The 20,457-nt window shown below is 36.9% G+C and overlaps 1 protein-coding gene across 3 annotated transcripts in view; it reads left to right on the top strand.

Moving 5' to 3' along the window:
* The window catches only part of GABRB2 (gamma-aminobutyric acid type A receptor subunit beta2), a 171,099-nt gene extending 151,023 nt beyond the window's left edge, over positions 1–20,076 (top strand). For 2 of the 3 annotated variants that reach the window (XM_040604724.1, XM_040604725.1), the window contains 2 exons: positions 11,811–11,861; positions 15,457–20,076. In XM_040604724.1, coding sequence (XP_040460658.1) covers positions 11,811–11,861; positions 15,457–15,804 — 399 coding nt within the window. In that variant the 3' untranslated portion in view covers positions 15,805–20,076. The remainder of the gene's footprint in view (positions 1–11,810; positions 11,862–15,456) is intronic. The other variant, XM_040604726.1, reaches the window with a different exon arrangement.
* The last annotated feature ends 381 nt before the right edge of the window (positions 20,077–20,457 follow it).

Genomic DNA, 20,457 nt, shown 5'->3' with positions numbered 1-20,457 from the left:
ATATATATATATATCTCACATATATATATATATATATATATATATATATGGGTATATATCTAACCCACTGTTATGCGATTGTATTCTGTGGCCTTTTCTATTTTAAATAGGACTGTTGGCAGTCATCACCATCCTTTTGATTCTTTGTAGGCACACTTTGTGCTATCTTTTCCTTAGGCTCTGGGCACTAATCTAATGTATTGTCTGTGCTTCTTCTAGATAAGTAACAGATATGTTAAAAAACAGGGCCAAATTCTAAGCTCTGGCTTCACGATACCATTCAGCTGACTGTCTTCCTATGGGTAATTGTACATATATCTGGGACATACCATCTCTTCAGTTTTAAGACCATCTCTTCAGTTTTAAGATAATGTGTCAAAAGTTTTGCTGAAATCCATAGCTTTCATCTGTTGATTATGTAATTACATAAAAATGTCTGGAAGGATTTGACTAGAAGCCTCCATGAGGTTGGGTTTTTTTCTTCTAATTTTAATTTCTGTTTCTGTTTCCTTTTGGGATAGAAGGGAATGGGAAGAGGGAAACAAGCTACTGTGATGTAACTCTTCAAGTTTTCTCCTTTGTGAAGCCTGGCTTTGTTTTCAAGGAGATGATTACCTAATCAGGATCTCGGTGTAGAGCCTGGTACAACTGCAAATAATTTCTGATGTAGATCCCATTTAATACACTTACTATATTTAATAGCCATTTTAATACACTTAATTTTTGACATCGCAGTCCAAATAATGAGCTTCTTGGCGCTCTCTCAGTACTGATTTATTCCCCATGAGTTTCTTCCTGAATCCAGTAGCCAAGGTATTTTTGATTATTTTTTTAAATTTTCCTCTTACATGATTAGATCAAATGATTTTACCTTGGATGTTTCGATCATGGAACTGTGGCTTAGATGGGCTTGCTGATGCTGATCACTGTGATGTGTCTGATGCATCTTCTGCTCTTTGTGGTGGTCAGGATATGCAGTCACATTGCCTCCCAAGCTTTATGTTTTCCTGTTACTAAACTCCCAGCCAACCTGTTGCTTCTGCGGTTGCATGTTTGGAATTCTGTTACTGTTTTTTTCACAGTTGCTTGTCTGAGTCATTTGATTCAGACTACTACATACATTCCTTGACTTCTCTGGAAGTGTAAGTAAGGTGAAAATGCTTTCCAGTATAAATGATATCTGTGTTTTTGTTGCTCTGGATAAATCAGAACCCCCCTGTTACAGCTGTGTGGTAATTTAATGGAAACCAATGCTGTCTCTGTAAAGACCAGGGTAAATGTACTGGGCTGAATGAAAGGCTGATCCTTCTTCCTCTGTAAGGAACCACTCCCTGCGTCTTGCTGTCTGTACGTTTGACAAGGGGTGATCATAATGGAAAAGCAGCTGTATGCCATCCTCTTCCAAAGCAACACACACTGGAAGTGTGTCAGGGAGCAGAGACAATAGCTTGCTGTGAGTATTGATATCAGTTCCTACATCAAGGCTTTTGTTAAAAGAAGGGCTACAGATCCATCTGCTGATGGAGCACCTTGTCAGTCTTAGACATCACTAATGTTTCTTTACCTGGACATTAGCTAGAAACACGATATGATACTCGCATTTTTTCGGAACAGATATCAAAACAGAGGCATTACCATATAATGATTTGGTACACCTTCCATTTCTAGCCCTATCTTTCCAATTCTTACATTCACGTTATTCAGGCAGTGTTTAAATTATTTCTGAATTCTTTATCTTTTTCTTTACAGTTAGACCATCTAGATTTAGAACAGTTAATTACTGCAAATTAACATTTTTTGTATAAAAGTTGTTTGTCATATTTTTTCAAAGTAATTTGATTTGCCACTTCACAGAAGTGGCTTTATGTTTTGCGTAATCTAAATACATCACTGAATGTGGTTTTAAAATGCATACAGTTGCAGTAATAACTGAAGCCTAGATGTTTCCAGCCTAGCTTAAGGCACAGAGATGCTCTAAGTGTACAGACTATATACCTGAAGTACATGATAACATAAGTCACATAAATAAAACTACTTCTAATTTTGCAATCATCCTGTTGTTATTGTGAGCATTAATAAAGCAATTTCCCTCTGGAAAAGAGGGGGAAAATGTCAGCATATTATGCAACACTTCATAAAACTGTTTATACAGATTTATTCAGCCGGGTTTTTTTTAAATAAATGTGAACTGACATTGCTAACCTCTGCATGTTTAGATAAGGGGATTTTTTTTCTGAACACAAAGACTTTTTTTAAATGTACTGAGTGTATTTTTAAAACAATGAGTAATTCTTTACTCAGTAGTCTTTCTATTACGTAAGGTATTCGGTCAGCATGCCTGAAAGTTACAGTGCACTGCTGTTACAGGGTGCCAAGTCACAAACCAGTGACACTGTCAGACTGATGAGGTTTTTCTATCAGAAATTTGGGTACTACATAAGAAACATTGAACTTTAATATGAGACTGAGATTAAACAGCATATTAATAGAGTTGAATCACAAAAGAAGTGTTGTCTTGAAGAAGAAATGTAGGGCTTAGCCAGCTAGGAAGGTTTAAACAAATAGAGGTACCTTTGCAATTCATTGCCCTCCTGACCCACTGTTGTAGCTAAAATAGCACAGAGTTGCTAAAGGAGAGGAGATGGCACGGAAAGAACAAGCAGAAGCTTAACCTGCCCTCAGCTGCACTTAACATGGTAACTTTTTCTTCCTCTACAAGCTGTCTCAGCTGCTGAGTTTTTCCCCTACAAGTTTTTGATCAAGGAAAAGAGTCTGACAAGGTTTAACTAGAAAAGTTGAATAGTTGTCCTCAGACCTCTCATTTTCAGACAACTCCACTGCATTATCAGGGTTTTAAGACAAATACGACCATATAATTACTTGTTTCACAAGTAGTTGCGCCTAATTATTTCACCTACGCAACTGGGCAGGCTGAGGATGGAGTCTCTGGACACTGTATAGTCTGGTGAGGAACTGGGGCCACAGCATCCTCCTTCCCAGGGGTCCAGTTTCAGAGTCGCTGGCTCAGGTGTGTGTGCTGTTCGAGCAGGAGTGAATACTCCGTTCCATTGTGCCAACAGTGCCATCCATTACAGTGGCACACTTGGAAATGGCACAGTCAGCTCGAATATTACTTTGCTGCCTGCCATTTCCCACGACAGCTTCCAAACTTATCACTTTACTGGTGAATAAGCGGAAGAGCCTGTGCGGTTTTTCCACTGTCATATCCATAGATGCCTCTTTTGGAAAGGAGGGGTGGGATTAGGTGAAGTGTGTTGACTCAAGCCAGTGTGAAGCCATTGATATATCCATGTGGCCCCTTGCAGGCCGGTTTGTGACAGTTTCCAGTGCACTGCCAACAGACAAGGTCACTCTCAGTTTTTAGAGTAAGGTGCTAAGATGCATTAACAGGGCTGCAGGCCTGAGATAATACACCGTGCTCCAAAGCAATGCTCATTAGCTTAGGCTTGGCTAATACCTTTATTTCCCCGCTGATTTACTGCTGGCTTGCCTCTGGCCTTTTCAGTTCACAGCAATATTTGTTTGTTTCTATTTGAAGAAGACATATAATGCATCTCTAGTGAGGGTGAATTATTGCAAAGGTACCTAAAACCAGTCAGTATTTATTATATAGAACTGCACCTTGAACCCTACGCAGTAGAGGTACTTCTAGTGTAAAACATGAGTAAGCATGTGAAACATGTTTACAACAAGATGTAAAAGGTTTTGGAAAAAAAGAGGAATTTTAAGATGACTATGTGCACTACTCAGTTAATAAACAGAACAGGCTATTAAAACACTAAGGCAACATGAAGCTCTTAAAATTTCAGTCTAAAATTTCAAATCCTCACTGCTCTGTGTCACTGGAGCTGATGCTGCCACTGTGCAGATTTCAGTGAAAGTATTCATCCTTTTCCTTTCCCCTCCGAGGAGAGTTTTGCTTTGGTTTGCAGTATGGGTAAAACTGTAGGGAGATTGATTCTTGATCCAGGGTGGGAAAGTATTCCTTACACAGTTTCTAGAAGGACATGGAATAAAAGTAGGCATGGATTATAAAAGCTCAGCCTTTCTCCTAAATTTACATTCGTGACTTATCCATGAAAAAACTTGCAAATGAAATAGCACCGGGTGCTTGGGCAGCCTCCTCGTGTTTTGTTGAAAACAGAGATTTGATAGGAGTGAAATTTGAGGAAGTTCTAGTTTTATCCTGCAGCACTTTGCAGAAGCAGTCAGAAGGTGATTTATTTCTACGGTCTGTGGTGGTATTCCACATGACATCTGAATAAAGGTCAAGTCATCTGCGTGAGATTTTATTTCTGCAGCCGTGCTCCTTTGAATGCCATGTTTAATTAATGTAAGACCAGTGCATGTACACTCCATTTGTTTAAAGCACATTATCCTTTTTGCTTTTCTAGTGCATCTACAAACCTGCCATCCACCTGTGACCCTGAATTAAAATACACTTTTGGTTGCAAAAAAGAATCCATTAATGCAGTTTATATCATTATTTCAAATTGTGGGGAAATAAGGCACAAAAAAGGCAAACTGTGTACAGTGAAGTAGAAGAAATGTATATAGCTGCAGTCCAGAAAGCGTGCCTGGCTAGTGAATTTGGTGAATTAATTTCCCAAAACACATCAGCTCTAAAGAGTTTGCCAAGTTTTAATTGAATGTCCATGAGTCAGCCAATTTCTATCCAAAAAATAAGTTGTAACTTTAAATGTTATGTATTAGGGAACGTAACCTAATTGTGCCTTGAATCTTGAGATCACTGGATTGTGTATGCTAGGGTGGCAGTAAGTGGTAAATATACTATTACAATATAGAAGACGGCTGTTTGTCAGCCCCTTTGATTTATTTGTAGTGTCTCAGATGATCATGTTATGTTTCTCTTTGCAGATAGCAATGCATCCTTGTGTCTTATTTAGGGCAAATTGATTTCAGGTGATCCAAAATTCATATCAGAAGCATTTACATAATCAGAATGGTAGTATCTCAAACTGGTAAGAAGGGGGATACATATTTCTAGTTACTTTTCTAGTTTTTGCCCATCTTTAATCTATCCGTAACTATTAATTATGATGCTTTACCTTTGTTTTTGTTTGCTCTTTAGGCTATAAGAGTTCCTAGATTGAATCAATTTAATAATTCCAACACTATTAAATACCCCCAAAATTGCTGCGTTACAACACATTCTAAAGACTTTTCCCCAATATTTCAAAAATATTTTCCCCTCAGAATCTTCCCCCCGTCCCCAACGGTGGAAACATTCTGATTCCCAGGAGAGACACGGTGCAGGCTCCCTGCAGCATGCCACAGAGACTGCTTGTCTTGCGTGAGGGTGAAGACAGAGCAAGGTTAATGAGTAGAATAGCCCAAGCAACCTAGGAATAACATATCTGGCAGTATTCATAATAAAATATTGTCAATGGAGCATATGAATTAGGCATCCACTTAGACACGTACAAATTGAATACTATCTTACATATATTCTTTTTTTTAAAGAGAATTAGGGTTTGTTTTGTATACATGTATGTTAATTTTAATGAAACAGTCCTCCTGGACTATGAAGCCCTATGTTTATCAGTTAATTCACTTAGTTACTTATTCTTTTGGATACTAGCTGCTTTCCCAGAGTTCTGCATGTAGAGAACCAAGAGTCAGTTTCTCACATAACTGAGGAAAAAGATTAGGATTGGTAAGAGTATGCCTAAATTTTAGTATGTGCGTGTATATGTAGAGACTTAAATGTCTATATATGTGAATATATCTTTTTACTCCTTAGATAGTAGTCTTAAGAATTGAGAATATAAGATTAAATTACAACATAGAAATCTGTCTTGTTTATTCTTACATCTCCCTTCCTTTTTATAGAAGTGGGGGAGACTTCAATTTAGTTTTCCTCCCCACCGAAAAAACTTGTTGAGCCTTCTCCCTAAACTTCATGCATCTTAAAGCTATGTACAAAAAGCCTTATGTGCCCGTCCTTCTCGTGGCCTCAAAATGTACTCAACTTGCTGGTAATACCGATGTCAGAAACAACGCTTTTGGGCTGGCCTGAAGGATGCAACAGTAAAGGTCATATAACCTATATCAACATGATTGTTTCCTTGTAATGTTTTGTTTGGGCCACTTTCTGTCCCTGTGTCCTTTGAGTATCTGAAGGTTCCTGCAGGTAACTGGAAATGAAGGTCTTCAGAAATGGAAGATTTTAGCTCACGTTTTGCTAGATGGAATTCTGAGGGTTTATACTTTCAAGATACAGCAGTTCTGGGTAGAAAAAGTTCCCTTACGTAAGTTTAAGTTGTTGCCTGGAAAGTCTCTTGTTTATTAAAGTATCTGACAATACAGCCAGAGAAGACCCAAAAGATGATTCCCCGTAGGTGTTGTCTGAAGAGGGCTAGCTATTGGCAGGGATGATTCTTCAGCTTTTATTTCTTCTTCCTTTTTATATCATGAGGCATATACAATATGCAATAATCTGCAATTAAAAAAAAAAAGTGCTATATTTTGTCTCATTAATTCATTAATAGCTTTCTCAGTTGTGAGTAGATCACCCTTCCTGAAATGTATCTTATGAAACTTTTACAAAGTTGAACACATTCATATTCTACATAAACACCTACCATGTTTGCCTGTTAGTAAACTATTTATTTCTCTTCTTTCCATAAAATTATGTGTGTCAGGAACAAACTGCATACTATTGCCAAAAAACCCAGTCTTTTTTACATCATTTTAAATGTGTTCTGAAATTCTACTGTCCATATCTTTATATTTTGTGTGTGTGTGTATATATTGCTATAGGACTATAATATGTTTAACTAGTCAAACTCAAGTTTGGTTTAAATTTACAAGCAAAAAAGCCCCCAACGTGTCAGGGAGAAAACTATAATACAGTTTTTATTTTCTCTAGAATTAATGCATACGCAAAAACAATTGAAGTATAATACAAAATTTGCAATGATGCGTAATATTGGTATATATTTTGCAAACACAGAAATTTACTTAGAAACAAATCTTGAAATGACTAACCATGTCTTGGCAACAAAGTTTCTTCAGTCTTGTCACTAGACTCTCCCCAGAACAGCAGACTCTTAGCGTACAAATAGGAATGTTCTAATTCAGTCAACAAATTCCGATTATTATTATTATTATTTTAAAGCAGAAAACTTTTCATTTTAATAACGTCAGGACTAGTCCTCTGAGCCTTGCAGTATTATAGCCATGAAACTGGTGGTATTTCAGGCTTTTAGATCAGTACTGAACGTGATCGTAACTAGTAGCTTTCTAGATCTTTTTTAGTTCAGAAATTCATTGTCAAAAGTTAAAAAGGCATCTTTATTTTATTTGTAATTAAAACTCATCTGTGATTTTCCACGGGAAAACCTCAAGGCTTTTCTTTTAATTTTTTTGTTGAATTAATCAGTTTCTTTCCAGTGTTTTATCTGGCCTTTGTCACTGCTCCCGTAGTTTTTCCTTGTCCCTCATGCTGCTTCTGGCCATGTTAATTTTTGGGTTGGCCCCAAGGACTATGCTGCTGGTGTTCCCCAAAATCACAAGCCTAAATCTTTTGAGACGTGAGCATATCGTGGTCAGACGGATAAAACACTGGCAGACTGCCATACAGTCCACCCTCTCTCATGACGAGTATATGCTGTATAGTTCTTTGCACACTGGATTTAACTTCAAACAAGAAAAATAACATCTATGTATTGTACAGAAGTCTGTTTTAGTGGAGCAACCTTATCAGCCTTATTTTTACTCTCCAGTTCATATGTCAAAACCATAACTAGATCCACCAAATCACATCTTAGACATTTTGCCAGTTGTGATGACGATCAGATGTTCCATTCATTTTACGTCTTTCATGAAGCTATCTTGTATAAGCAGTTTCACTATATTTCTGCAGCAGATTTTTGGTGCTAGGTCTATCTGTTAAAGTACATTTTGTAAGACAGCGTAACAGGAGACTTATGGGCATAACAAACGTTTGATGAAATTTTGGTCGTATTTATCACAGGTGCAAGAGAGCACCTCTTAGATTGTAGGTTCTTGCTGATGTGTTATTCATTTATATCATCTATAATATCATTAATTATATAGACATAAGTGGGATGATATTTTAACAAATAAATAACAAATACTTCACCAGACCAGTATTAATAAGAATCTGGGCTGCCTAACACCTTGTTTCTTGCCCAAATGGTAGCATTTAGAGCTGTTGTTAGCTGGTGCCCCAGAAGACTTCTATTCCAAAGCACTTGCCTTTGCTTCCTCCTAAATGTCTCAATGGTAAAAAAATTGTCGTTGAAAATTGCAACTGAATTTTTAAAAATTCCAGTTCTGCATTGCTTCCTTCATGTTAATTTTCAGTGAAAGATTGATATTTTTCCCCTTTTATTATTTATAAAATTTGTTTTGTAAAAATAAATACTTTCAGAAAGTTCAAAGATATTAATTTTTTATTTTTTCAACTTTTCTCCTAGAGAAGTCGTTGATGCTTACCTTTAACATAGGAGAGGTTTCTTCTTTCATGGAAGAGTTTGATTTTTAAGATAGAATCACTTACAAAGAACTGTTTTGATCTGAGTGAGGGTTTTGCAATCTTCTGGAGGAAAAAGAAACCTGTACCTGAAATTTCCAGAAAGGAGGGCAACTACCTTCAAATTTCATCAATACGAACCTTATTCCAATTTGAAGACTTCCCAGTTAGAATTCTCCTTAACTAATATTTAGCTCCACCACTGTGATAAGTTCTTGCAGGTTAAAAAAAAACCAAAATTGTTTCCTCCTTATGCGTATTTTCATGATTCTGGTTTTGGATTGAGAGTGAAAGTCTCATTCACAGGAAATCACTTGAAAACGTGGCTAACCTTATATTTAAGTCCCATTAAATTAATGTATCTGCTTAAGTAAAGTTACGAGCTCATTTCCTGCATCAGATATCTATTTACTTTTTATGATCAATTATATTTGCTGCACTCGAATGGAAATTACATGTAGTACAACATCATGGCCTTACTTATATAATTTATTCCTTCCACTTTACCAGGGTTTGCATTGGACTGAATTATCTCGTCCAAAAGTGAAATAGGAGAAGATGTTTTTCTACAGAATCACAGTGTACTCTGTTTTTCTTTTTTGGTGGGCTAAGGTTATTTATCTTCCTTTACTCCTAAAACCCCAGGGATGATTTTGGGGTATTTTAGAAGATGTTGGTGTAAGGTTCAAGCTGAGGACAGGACATCAGTAGACCATTTCTCCATTTTTTCCTATTCTGTGCCATAATTCAAACAGCAGTCCTGATTTTGCCTATTTTGCCTGTTGGCTTTTCATTTAGAACATTAGATTCTGTGCATCAGTTTGAACAAGTTCATGTTTCTTGATTTATATTCAAATGTCATCAAGCCAAAGATACTTTAGCCTTTTTCATTTTATGTGGGCACTTATTCTGAATGTCTTAAGTAGGGAGCCTTGTGTGGAAGTAATGGATGCCAAAGGAAAGTGTATGTTTTCAACCATTTCTCCAGAATCGTACAATCCTTACAGCTAAATTGTGGATGTGTTCCTAATGATAGTGATTAAGGAATGACATGTATCAGAGGGTAAAACTGGATGCCTAGGAGTCAAATTATAAGTAGTTATAACAGTGTTGCAGCTCTGTGAGCAGATCTTGCACTTTCTCTCACTTTATTTTTAAATTCTCACAGGTCTCTTGGGTTTTTGCTTAGATTTTTAGGCTTTAAAAGATCCTAAAGAAAACCCTGATTTAATTTGCAGAGTTTCTCTGGATTTTCTGGCCTGAAACCAATCAGCCTGACCCAAATCTTAGGTGTATGATGCAGTCTGAGCCAATCCATGGTTTCATCAACAGTTACTGTGCTACTGGTGATAAATTTGGTGCTGTGCAGACAATGGAAATGCAGCTGTTGTTACATTCTTAGGGCTGTTTCAAATGTGGATATTTTGAAACATCAGGCATTTGTGCTTTATAAGTTCATATAGCTTTATCTCAGTAGACTTGCTTATCGTGTCAAAAATGCCTGTAATAGCTTTAAGCAGGTGCCATTTGAAAATCATTAATTCTTTTTTCTTCCAGAGTGTACCTAGCAGCAGCTTATACAGGACTATCTGCCTTCCGCACGTTGTCTTGTGTAGTCAGTGCAGTCCCCAGGCATCAGTGGTTCCCAATCAATAAGTCAGACTTTGCTGATGAGGTGGAAGATCCCTATTACATGTAAAGTGCACTTCATACTTCATCTAATCTTGCCAGAGATGTTGTGACTAGTCAGGAATGGGATGGTACTGGTTTTCCAAGGAAATCTCAGCTGCTGAGAGGTGGGAAGCTAGGCTATAGATAGTACCAAGGTCTTTATCTATAACAAATTAAATTATATGTCTAGGCATGTCACGTTGGTCTTCATTGCAAAAGGGATTTTTATTTCTGTCCCTCAGTTCTTAAAAATGTCGGTTTACAGGACATATAAATGTTAAGCCCTAATCTCAGGATATAACTGCTGAGCCCTAATCTCAGGTGTTAATCTTTTTAACAGACTAGGTATACTTCTGTTTTCCCTTCATGGTTTAGCTCACCGTATTTTGCTTTTAACTAATGGCAGCCCTACTTAACAAAAACTTTTGAATTAACAACTGTTTTGTTTCACAAGGTTTTTCCATCAGAAATTCCAGCCCTGCTGTCTATTTTATCCATGGTTTCTGAGCCATTCTGCCTAGAATGAGCCATCAGTACCTGCCTGTAATTGAAGGTTATAGATGAAAATAAACAGTATATGAGGAAGGAAAAAGTCAATATTCTATCTTTCCAATTCATCGCTATAAATATACCTCCTACTATAAAGCTGTGTTTGGAATAACAGTAAAGCATTATCACCAAGATGCTGATTTAGTCGATGTTAGTAGTTTCAGAGATCTGGTCATCCTCGGACGATTCGTAATGTACATACGTATGTGTGTGGGAGTTGTAATTGCCTTGTATTTTACAGTTGCTAATGTATTGGTGTAAGAGGAATTCCTCAAGAAAGCCATCATTTTGGAGTTTCTAGGTAGCAGGAAGAATATATAATGGTAACATTTCTACACTTTCCTTTGTATTCCCTTTGTTTGAGGCCAACAAAAAGGTTGTGGTCTCTTTCAAGGCTCCAGAGTCATCTGTTCTTCCAGTTGACCTGGACCTACAAGTGAACATCACTTACATCATATATTTTTGTCATCCACCTTTAAGACGGATTTATAAAAACCCCACCCTCTTGCATGGTTGCTGAGCTCCAGTCATTTCTCTTCCACTTCTGCTTTCACCTTTTCTTTCCATGGTACTTGCTGCTGCTTTTTTCTTCATATTCATCTTCCCTTCCTTTCTTGTCCCTGGGAATTTCTCCATTAAGTTTGAACTCTTTTGTTCACCATAAAGAGTCTAGTTCTATGGTTGAACAACCCTTCAGCACCAAGAGATCTTTTTAACTTTCTTCCACCTCCTTCTGAAACCACTTTTACACTTACTTTTCCCCCAGAATAATTTTAACAATTGTTTTCATATCATCATGTCTTCCTTGGTCAAGTGACCAGCTGGAAAAAACACATTTACATCACAACGTTATGTTACCTTGAGGAGCAGAGCAAGGCAGTAACAGCACCTCTGAAGCCAGAACATACCGATGCTAATTGTTGGCTTAGAGGTCCCTATATCTTTTAATTAGTTGTCCTATTATTACCCTAGAGTGCTTTAATTTTAAATGAAAGATAATAGCTGCCTTATCTCTAAGGAATCTGGTCTTGATTTTATTAACTTGCAGGACAGAAGAATAATTGGCACATATCATTGTCCAGAAATGTATTCAACAAAGGTATCTTTCATTGTTTTCTAATGTTTGTATCCTCAGAGACTTTAAAATTCAGGTCCTGACCACTTATGGTCATTAAAGATCCCATGGCACTTTTTTATAGCGTGGTCATCTCAACCCCAAGCACCTGGCCAAATACCAATTTATGTAACTGTTCTGCTTACCTAACATTCCCCACCACCACTCACCCACCCCATAGTTTCAATTGGCTACAGCATTCTCCATTGCCTTGACTAAAATGTAGTGTATTGTTCTGCACTGTCAGTCACCACATTGCACTTCACTCGGAAGTGAAGTGGTTCTTCTTTCTAATGCTTGTAAAGCGCTTTGGGATCCTTTTGAACGGGCGGTGCTGTGTACAATAAATGTAATTCATTGTCATTCTATCTCAGGCTTCACTTAGTTACAAAAGCATGTTTTATTTAGAGTTGGGCGAACCTACTTGATGGAAAGAACACTCCCAGCTCTCTCTAACCGGACAAGGAACCTTTTGTCAAAAGTTGAAAACTTAGGTTAATTTCTTTCTTTCTTCTTGTTGTTGTTTATTTTTTATTTTCACATTCATTTCTACTTCTGGATTGGAACTTGGGGAATTTTTCAGATTGGGAATTCAAAATACCATGAAAAATGCAGTTCTTGTTATAGTCAATCCACTGTTCCAGGTGCAGGAGGGTCACATTAGTGCTTAAGAAGCACCTGACCTCTGTGGTGCTTACCTGGCTATTCTAACACTTGAAGGTTCGCCCATCACTAATTTTGCATTATTTCTTCTGAAAAATTCTTGAAATATTGAAAAATGCTGTGCTCCAACTCTGATATCAGTGTGATATGTGCAGAAGAAGACACTTTGCCCTAGAAGGTAGTTTAAAATATTGCCAAATGTTTTTTCTGCTCAGCATCGCTAATCTTACTAACTGCTGCCAAGATTACGAGATATCTGCCACAATTTGCTGTGTTAAGAAATTTACTGAAATGAGAATAGAAGTGTCAAAAGAATCAAATCAAAAAGTTAACTGAAGGAGTGATATCATGTCGGTAAAGCCTGTCTGTATCTGACTATAGTAGACTAAAATGGTTTTTCTTGCATTTGTGTTGCATTGAAAGTATATGAGTGTGTAAACAGCACTCAAATTTCTAATATCATTGCAGATCAAATGGATAAAATGCTTAAAGTAGTTTCATCCTAAGAAGATTTAAGATGTGAACCAATTTGTTGGCACTAAAATCTTTCCAAAGATAGTATCTTAGCATGCACAACATTGAGGTGAAAATAACCCACCCTCTGGGCTAAGGGGTAAAACCGTTGTATTAGTGGATGTTATGCCAAGCTTCCCCTGATGTCATGGAAACTAAAATTTTTATTCTTTTCTTAAGGCTATGTGAAACTATCAAAAATGTAGTTTCCAAATGGCTTTGCACCCCTCTTGTAAGATACTTTCTTTTTTTTTTTTTTTTTTTTCTTTTTCTCCTTATTTTTTGTCCTTGGGATCAATGAATGCCAAGTGCCTGTAATTGCTTTTCTTTCCAGGATACTGAAAGTCTTGCTATTTGTCTAAAATATTATACCAAAAATGACAGCCAATTTTTTCTTACCCCGAATATCATGGAAGAATTTTCTAAGTAGCTCCACTCATGATAAGAAAATATTTGAAAGCTCTCTTTAGAATTTTCATGGATCTATTTGAAAGGATTTGCATATGTTTGCTTTAGTTTGTATTACAGTAGCAGAATCCTCTTTTTGTCTTAGTTTTGTCTAATGCAGAGGAGAACTGATTGGACCACCTGCCTGGCTGGCACACAGTGCTTCCTCACCATGCTCAACACCATCCTATGGAGGCCTTAAAGGATATTTTCTTGAGTTCCAGCTCAACTTTCCCATTTTTCTAGTGCTTCTCAAAAAAGACGGAATTCCCTGACACACTAGAAAATTCAAATATTTTGTATGGCTTTGTTGAAAAAGCAAGCAACATTTCATCTAAAACTAAAATATAAAGAAACTAGAGGGGTGCAAACTCACAGAGATTGGTGGGGGGTGAAGAGAGGGAAGGAAATCTGGCATCTCAGCGATGTCAGTTTTTATGCATCACTTGAACAGATGTAATCACTCAAATGGCAGTGTTTCAGTAGGTCCGAAGTACTTTGGTGAGTAACTGACTTCCCAGTTCATAACGCTGTGCAGTGGATGTTACTAAAAACGGCTGGGTTTTCCACCCAGTTCTGTCACCGTGCCATGTGAAATATTACGTAGGGATTTTTTTAATAACAGCAAATACGATGCTATACTGGGTAGTGCAGCAAGGTACCTGCTGCTGACTGCTGGCTTCTAAACAATACAAAATAGACTAATGCCATCTTATTGTTTAGGAACCCACAGAAGTCACAGTTAAGGCACCTTCACTAATAACTATGGTGTGTATTGTATACATGATTAAAAACGTGACTGAGTTACTTTTAAAGGAGTTCTGGCACAGTTTCATCTCGTATTTGGCCTGGAGTATATCTGTACTAGCATCACTAAGTCAGTGTGCTGAATTAGCTGCTCATTAGCTATTACGGCCTTTTAAAGTATTTTTATTTAACTATAATCTGTAACTGCACAGTTCAAAAGATGTACTTGGAGGAAAGACTGAGGAGGATTAGAACTTCCTAAATAACCTTATATTTGTTTTCTATAAATGGATTATTTTGAAGTTCTCCTACCATACTTCAGATCTACTCCAGATTGCCTAAGAGCAGAATTTACTTTCTCATCTTTGAAATCCCATTGATTGTCTAAGGGGTTTCTTTACAACAATGCATTAATATTTTTTTCACTGAGCTGCCTTTAAAAATATATATAGTAGCTAAAAGTACCCATTGAAACAACTGTTGATGTACATTTGATGTGATTACACTCTGTATATGTTTTTCCTTGCTTGAAATCACAGATCTCTGCTATCCCGGCATTCAGGTCTCCACAGCATGCACCGTATTTACAAAATTCATTAGCGCTGGGGAATGGAGTTTTCACTTAGATGTAGCCAGACCCTGTGGGTGCCTTTGCCCCAGTAATCAGGAGTCCTGTTAGGGACACAGGGACTGAAGGCTTGCATTCTCTGTGCAGTGCTCGGGGCCTTATTTCAGAGAGGCAGAGACACCTTGTGAATACCTGAAGGTTTTTTTCAGAACAGAAGCTTTGATTTGAAAGAAGAGAACCCCAAAAATCAGACCCTTTTCCATCTGATTTCCCTCTAAAAACCCTGAAAAGTTTAATACTTGCCCCAGATAACTCTACCCAGTGACAGAATCCCACTTTCAGGAGCTGAGCATATATTCCATTTCCAGGTATGCTTCTGCTCACTGACCATGGGGGCTAGGGCAACACCGGTTACTCCATTGTAATATACTGGCCTTACTGCTCCCTGAGTTTTTTTTTGTTTTGTTGTTTTTTAAAAAAAGACAATACATACAGTCATGGCTATGCTTAAAGTCTTTTAGACAGGCTGACATCCAATGAATTAGTAATGTTAGATCTAGCTAGCCCTTGTCAGCATGGCTTCAGTTTGCAACTGATCGCGCTTCTTTCTCCCTGTTAAATCTGTTTTCTTATTTTTTACAGATGGATCCGCATGAAAATATTTTGCTGAGCACACTTGAAATTAAAAATGAGATGGCTGCCTCCGAGGCTGTGATGGGGCTTGGGGACCCTAGAAGCACTATGCTGGCGTATGACACTTCAAGCATCCAGTACCGGAAAGCTGGCTTACCCCGGCACAGCTTCGGTCGCAACGCCCTGGAGCGGCATGTGGCACAGAAGAAAAGTAGGCTACGGAGACGTGCATCTCAACTGAAAATTACCATTCCTGACTTGACTGATGTAAATGCCATAGATAGATGGTCGCGCATATTCTTCCCTGTTGTTTTTTCCTTCTTCAATATTGTCTATTGGCTTTACTATGTGAACTAAGAAACAAAGCCACGCAGGAAGCAAGAACTGGATTTCTCTTCAAATCGGTTGTACAGCCAAAAGTGGGACTTAGAAAAAATTCTATTCAGGACAAAAAGTTATTTTAAAACACCTTAGTTGCTGGCCCACTCTATGGTCTGTTTTTATAATGTTTTGGTTGTATCTGCTAAATCATAAATATGTTAAGTTGTAGTATGGACATATCCCCTTCTCAAAATATAAGTGCATTTTGAGCGTGAAAGCATAGGATTTTGACAATCGCTTCTCTCTCATTGTCCCTCACTCTCTTTTCTTTTTTAATTGTCTTTTTCTTTTTTTTTTTTAATGGCCATTTGAGTTTAGTGATACACATTGTACAACAGCATTTGAGAAACAAGTTCTAGTTTCAACAGCAGTACATACCATTCCCAGAGAAACTGCACAGCCGAGCCATGCATCTACACTTAGAAGAGTGTACTAAGTTGTTATCGTGCTTATGAAACATCCACACTTTACCTTTTAAATGTGTAAACTTGAAAACAAGTAGTGCCTATCATCTTTCCAAGATTATGATGGTCAGAGGTTTCCCAACCATATTCAGGTATTTCCTGTTATTTATTGAAAGAACTAAACCTTTGACTGGTAATATTAGGGTTGGGTGTTTGCACAGAAACTGAAGCAAAAAGCACTAGTTTTGTCTGGATTTTAAAGAGAGAACACATGTTCACAGTCACAGTGGCTGTAGTGGTGACCAATCGAGGAATGTAGCAATGGTATAAAAATGCATTAATTCTGAATGGGGAGATACGCTGCTGTTTTGTGTTGGGGAAAGCAAACCATCTGTCCAAAGTGCCAAAATTGGTTGGCCAAATAGTAATTCTTGAGGTGGCTGAAGGAAACCAATGGTGCCCTGCCTTTCTAGGGTAGGGAGAGCTGGAAAGCAGTTGTAAAATACAGGGCTAAGGGGAGGGAAGGCTACGTATATGTTAAAGTGTGTGTATATACACACACAGACATACACACACACACATATATATATACCGTGCAATTGAATGTTGTCAGTTATAGTACATACCTTAGTCTGAAATACTTATGTGGAGTTGTGTGATTTCTTCCAAGTTTGCAATCTTTCCAGTGTTGTGCTTGCTACTGTCATTACGCTTAACACCTCACACCCAGTTTGATTAAAGGTATCATACCTCTTTCAACAGCAACCGTCCAAGCATATGTATTTCAGTAGAAAAAATACTGTGTATTTTCTCAGTCTGGATTAGGCAATATGGTTTCGCTTTTGATTTTTTTTTTCCTTAATGCACTGTTTTAAAGGGAAAAATTTGGTAAGCCATCACTTTAAGAATTTAATTACACTCCTGAATGTTTCCTGCTTTAGGGTGATTTCCATTGAAAAAGTAGCAAACTTCAGTTTTGCTTTAGGAAACTTTTCTAAATAAAAGGTTGGGTTTGTGGGTTTTTTTCATCCCATAGAGCTTTAGTCTTACAGATGAAATAGAATAGACAGAAAGTAGTTTTATAGCTGAAGCAGAGTTTCCCATTTAGTCTATTGTGGAACTTTTTTCTGTAATTAAAAAAACAAACAAACAACTTTGTAAGAACTGTATAAAAAGTATAAATTCCTGATGGCTTTTACTTAATCCCCAATACTGTTTGACACAAAATATTTCATGAAGAAAAAGCCACATCTGTTGTATCTATGCTACCTCTCACCTGTGTACAAATTTCTGAAAGAACCTAGAATTCAAGTAGCTTCCAAATAATAAAGGAATTTTTTTCAGGCAGATACTTTTTTCCCCCATTAGGTATTCCTTTGGCGATACTTTAAGCTAGATCTTAAGAATATTTTTCATAAAATATTTTATTTGAATCTTTTGTTCTTGCTTTAAAAGAGTGATTTTATTACAAGTTTCTGTGGGGTTTTCCCACGTTTGACAGTGAATAACAGTGATGGGAGGAAAACAATTTTGGGAACTAAGAGGCCAATTTCCTGACTTTGTTTTGAGCATATCATATGCTTATTTCTGCCTCAAATCAGAGAGAATATTTTTGAGCCTGAAGTGGGGTTTGCCAGGCAGACACAGCACCTGTGGGTTTCAAGGGATCTGTGCGTATGTTCGTGTACTGCCTCCAGGCTCAGGCTCTGCAATACGTAGAGGCAGGCTCTCATCATGCTGTTAACTTTCCAAGTCAAAATGTTGCTTTTTGTTCACATCCTTAGTTTCTGAGTGCATTTCATGCATAACGCAGTAAGATTTGTAGATGCATTTGGAATTTCAACTGATAGGTATGAATCATGCTGGAATTGGTTCCCAATTCTAAGAAAAGGAGCCACATCAAAATTCGGTATTTCTCTTCTAAGTCTGTTCTTTAAAAATGCTATCAATTATCATAAATAAAAGCAGTCTTATAGTATTCTTCTGTACAAGCTTTTCTTTCATTTCACAAATTGCTGCCAACTCCTTTTTTATGTCACAGAAGCATAGTGTGAATACAGGGAGCTCACAGCCCGTTTGTGGTTGATACACGTCAAATATAAAATCTTACAGAGAATATGTTGACTCCACATTGGTTTACTGCATCAGCTGTTATGAAAACCACAGAGACTGAATCCTAGAACTGCACATTAATTTATCTGAAGTTACAGTACAAGCCATAATACTCTCTGATGTCGCTATTCAGAGAGTGAAAGAAAATGTCTGGTTTCTGCTCAGGTGTCACTAGGAAAGATATATTATCTGGGGGGAAGGAGCACTTTTGCTTTTACTACATCCTTCTGGCTATTAATGTGATGTATAAAATTAGCAAAAGAGAAGGATTCTATCATTTTGTACTAAGGCTTAACACTGTGATACAAAAAGATGGGGGTAAGACTGGCGAGACACTGTCAAGGGAAAAGTGTGACTCGAGCCCAAGGTGAGCACTTACTCCTCTTCTGAGATACTTGAGTGAAAGTGAGAAATTATGCCAACACACATGCGATACGGGGTTTCCTATGTGTGCTACCCTCCAGGTAAACGAGCATAAATTTGCTTTTACTTTGGAATTGACCGAAAATGAATATTCTAGATCTTTTTAATCGTGCTAATTGTTGTTAGTTTCAATAAGCAAAATATCTAAGTTAGTAATTTAGATAAACCTTGTAATATAATTATAGTTGCACATTTTATTGTTCTCTTAGACATAATAGCCAGCAATTAAGGTGTTTTTCATCTTTGTGAAATTCATGGGCAAATTATGACTATAACATGGCACAGTTTTAATGAAATCTTTGAGATCAATCTGTAAATATATACTGTACATGACTGCTAATAGGTATGATACACATTTTCAGAACTGAAAATTCATGCAACATATTTCTGTGTTTGCATAAGGAATGTTATGTTTCTATCCTATCACAGTGTAATGACTGGGAAGAAAGACTCAAGCAATGACATTGTGACCATTTCTTTTCTCATTCCCAGGGGAGGAAAACAGAGTCTTAGAAACAGCATGTCACAGAGTTCTTCAGAGAGTTTTTCATTCTATATAAAAAAGACATAAAATCTGTAAGGTACAAAAGCACAATGCATAGAGAAAATGAGTGGTGGTCTTACACCTGGGGAAAAAAAATTCTATTTATTTCAGACAAATATGCATTGAAATTAAACCTCAATTAATTTTCACTGTAATTATTAGACTGTGTTCCAATTCTATATTATAACACAGTACTAAACATAAGAGAACAGATGTTAAACATTTTCCAACTATATGTGCATATGGACATATACCTACATGTCTATATGGACATATGTGTGTATATATACACGTACCGAGTATATATATGCACAGACATTTATGTGTTGGCGTGTTAAAGGAATAAGCTAATAATAGTTTTGTTTCTACCATCAACCAGTGTATGAATATATTTTTGAGAAGAAAAGGTTAATGTATTTAAAAAAAAAAACACAAACAACTTACTATACAGGGTAACTGGGCATTTCTATATCAGCAGATCAATGCTTATAATTCGTATGGAGCATTGCACCGTTTGACATGATGATAGTACTGTACCTCCTAGCATCTGAAATTAGACTAGTCCTCACATTGCTTGCCTATTTCTTCTCTCTCTTTTTATAACAGCATTGTCCACTAGTAAGTTTTGAAAACCAACAAATTCTTTAGGGAACCAAGGGAAAAAAAAAAGGCAAAAATATTAACTATTTCTATAAAATAATCTAGGGTGGGATGGCCAGGGTATAATACTATATCAGTAGTGATCATAACATTTTGCTATGTGTACATAGAACATACAATGTGAGCAACCATAACTTAAGCTGAACGTGTGTAAATATTATCAGATTTCTTAAACATTTTTAACTTCTAATTTGTACTTTATGGTAAGGCAAAAAGCTAATTCTACTTATGGTTTAGGTTAATGTGTCCTAAAATTATGTAAATAATTAAATAAGCTGTAAATGAGCAGTCAATAGATACAGTAATTGTTTAGTGACTTTTTTTTACTAAGTACAATAATTGCAGTGCTCTAGCAGAGTAATTTAAACACCCTTTTGCATAAACAGATTTGGATTCCGGATATAAAAAAGTACAGAAGGTACTGTGGTGTAAAATAGCCATTGCATCAATGTTACTGCTAGAACAATTGATTCTTTTGTATGGTTA

The sequence above is a fragment of the Falco naumanni genome, chromosome 8, assembly GCF_017639655.2.
Source record: "Falco naumanni isolate bFalNau1 chromosome 8, bFalNau1.pat, whole genome shotgun sequence".
In the NCBI taxonomy this organism is placed as follows: domain Eukaryota; kingdom Metazoa; phylum Chordata; class Aves; order Falconiformes; family Falconidae; genus Falco; species Falco naumanni.
Note: the sequence above shows the minus strand (reverse complement) of the source record. Positions and strands in the feature narration are given on the sequence as shown.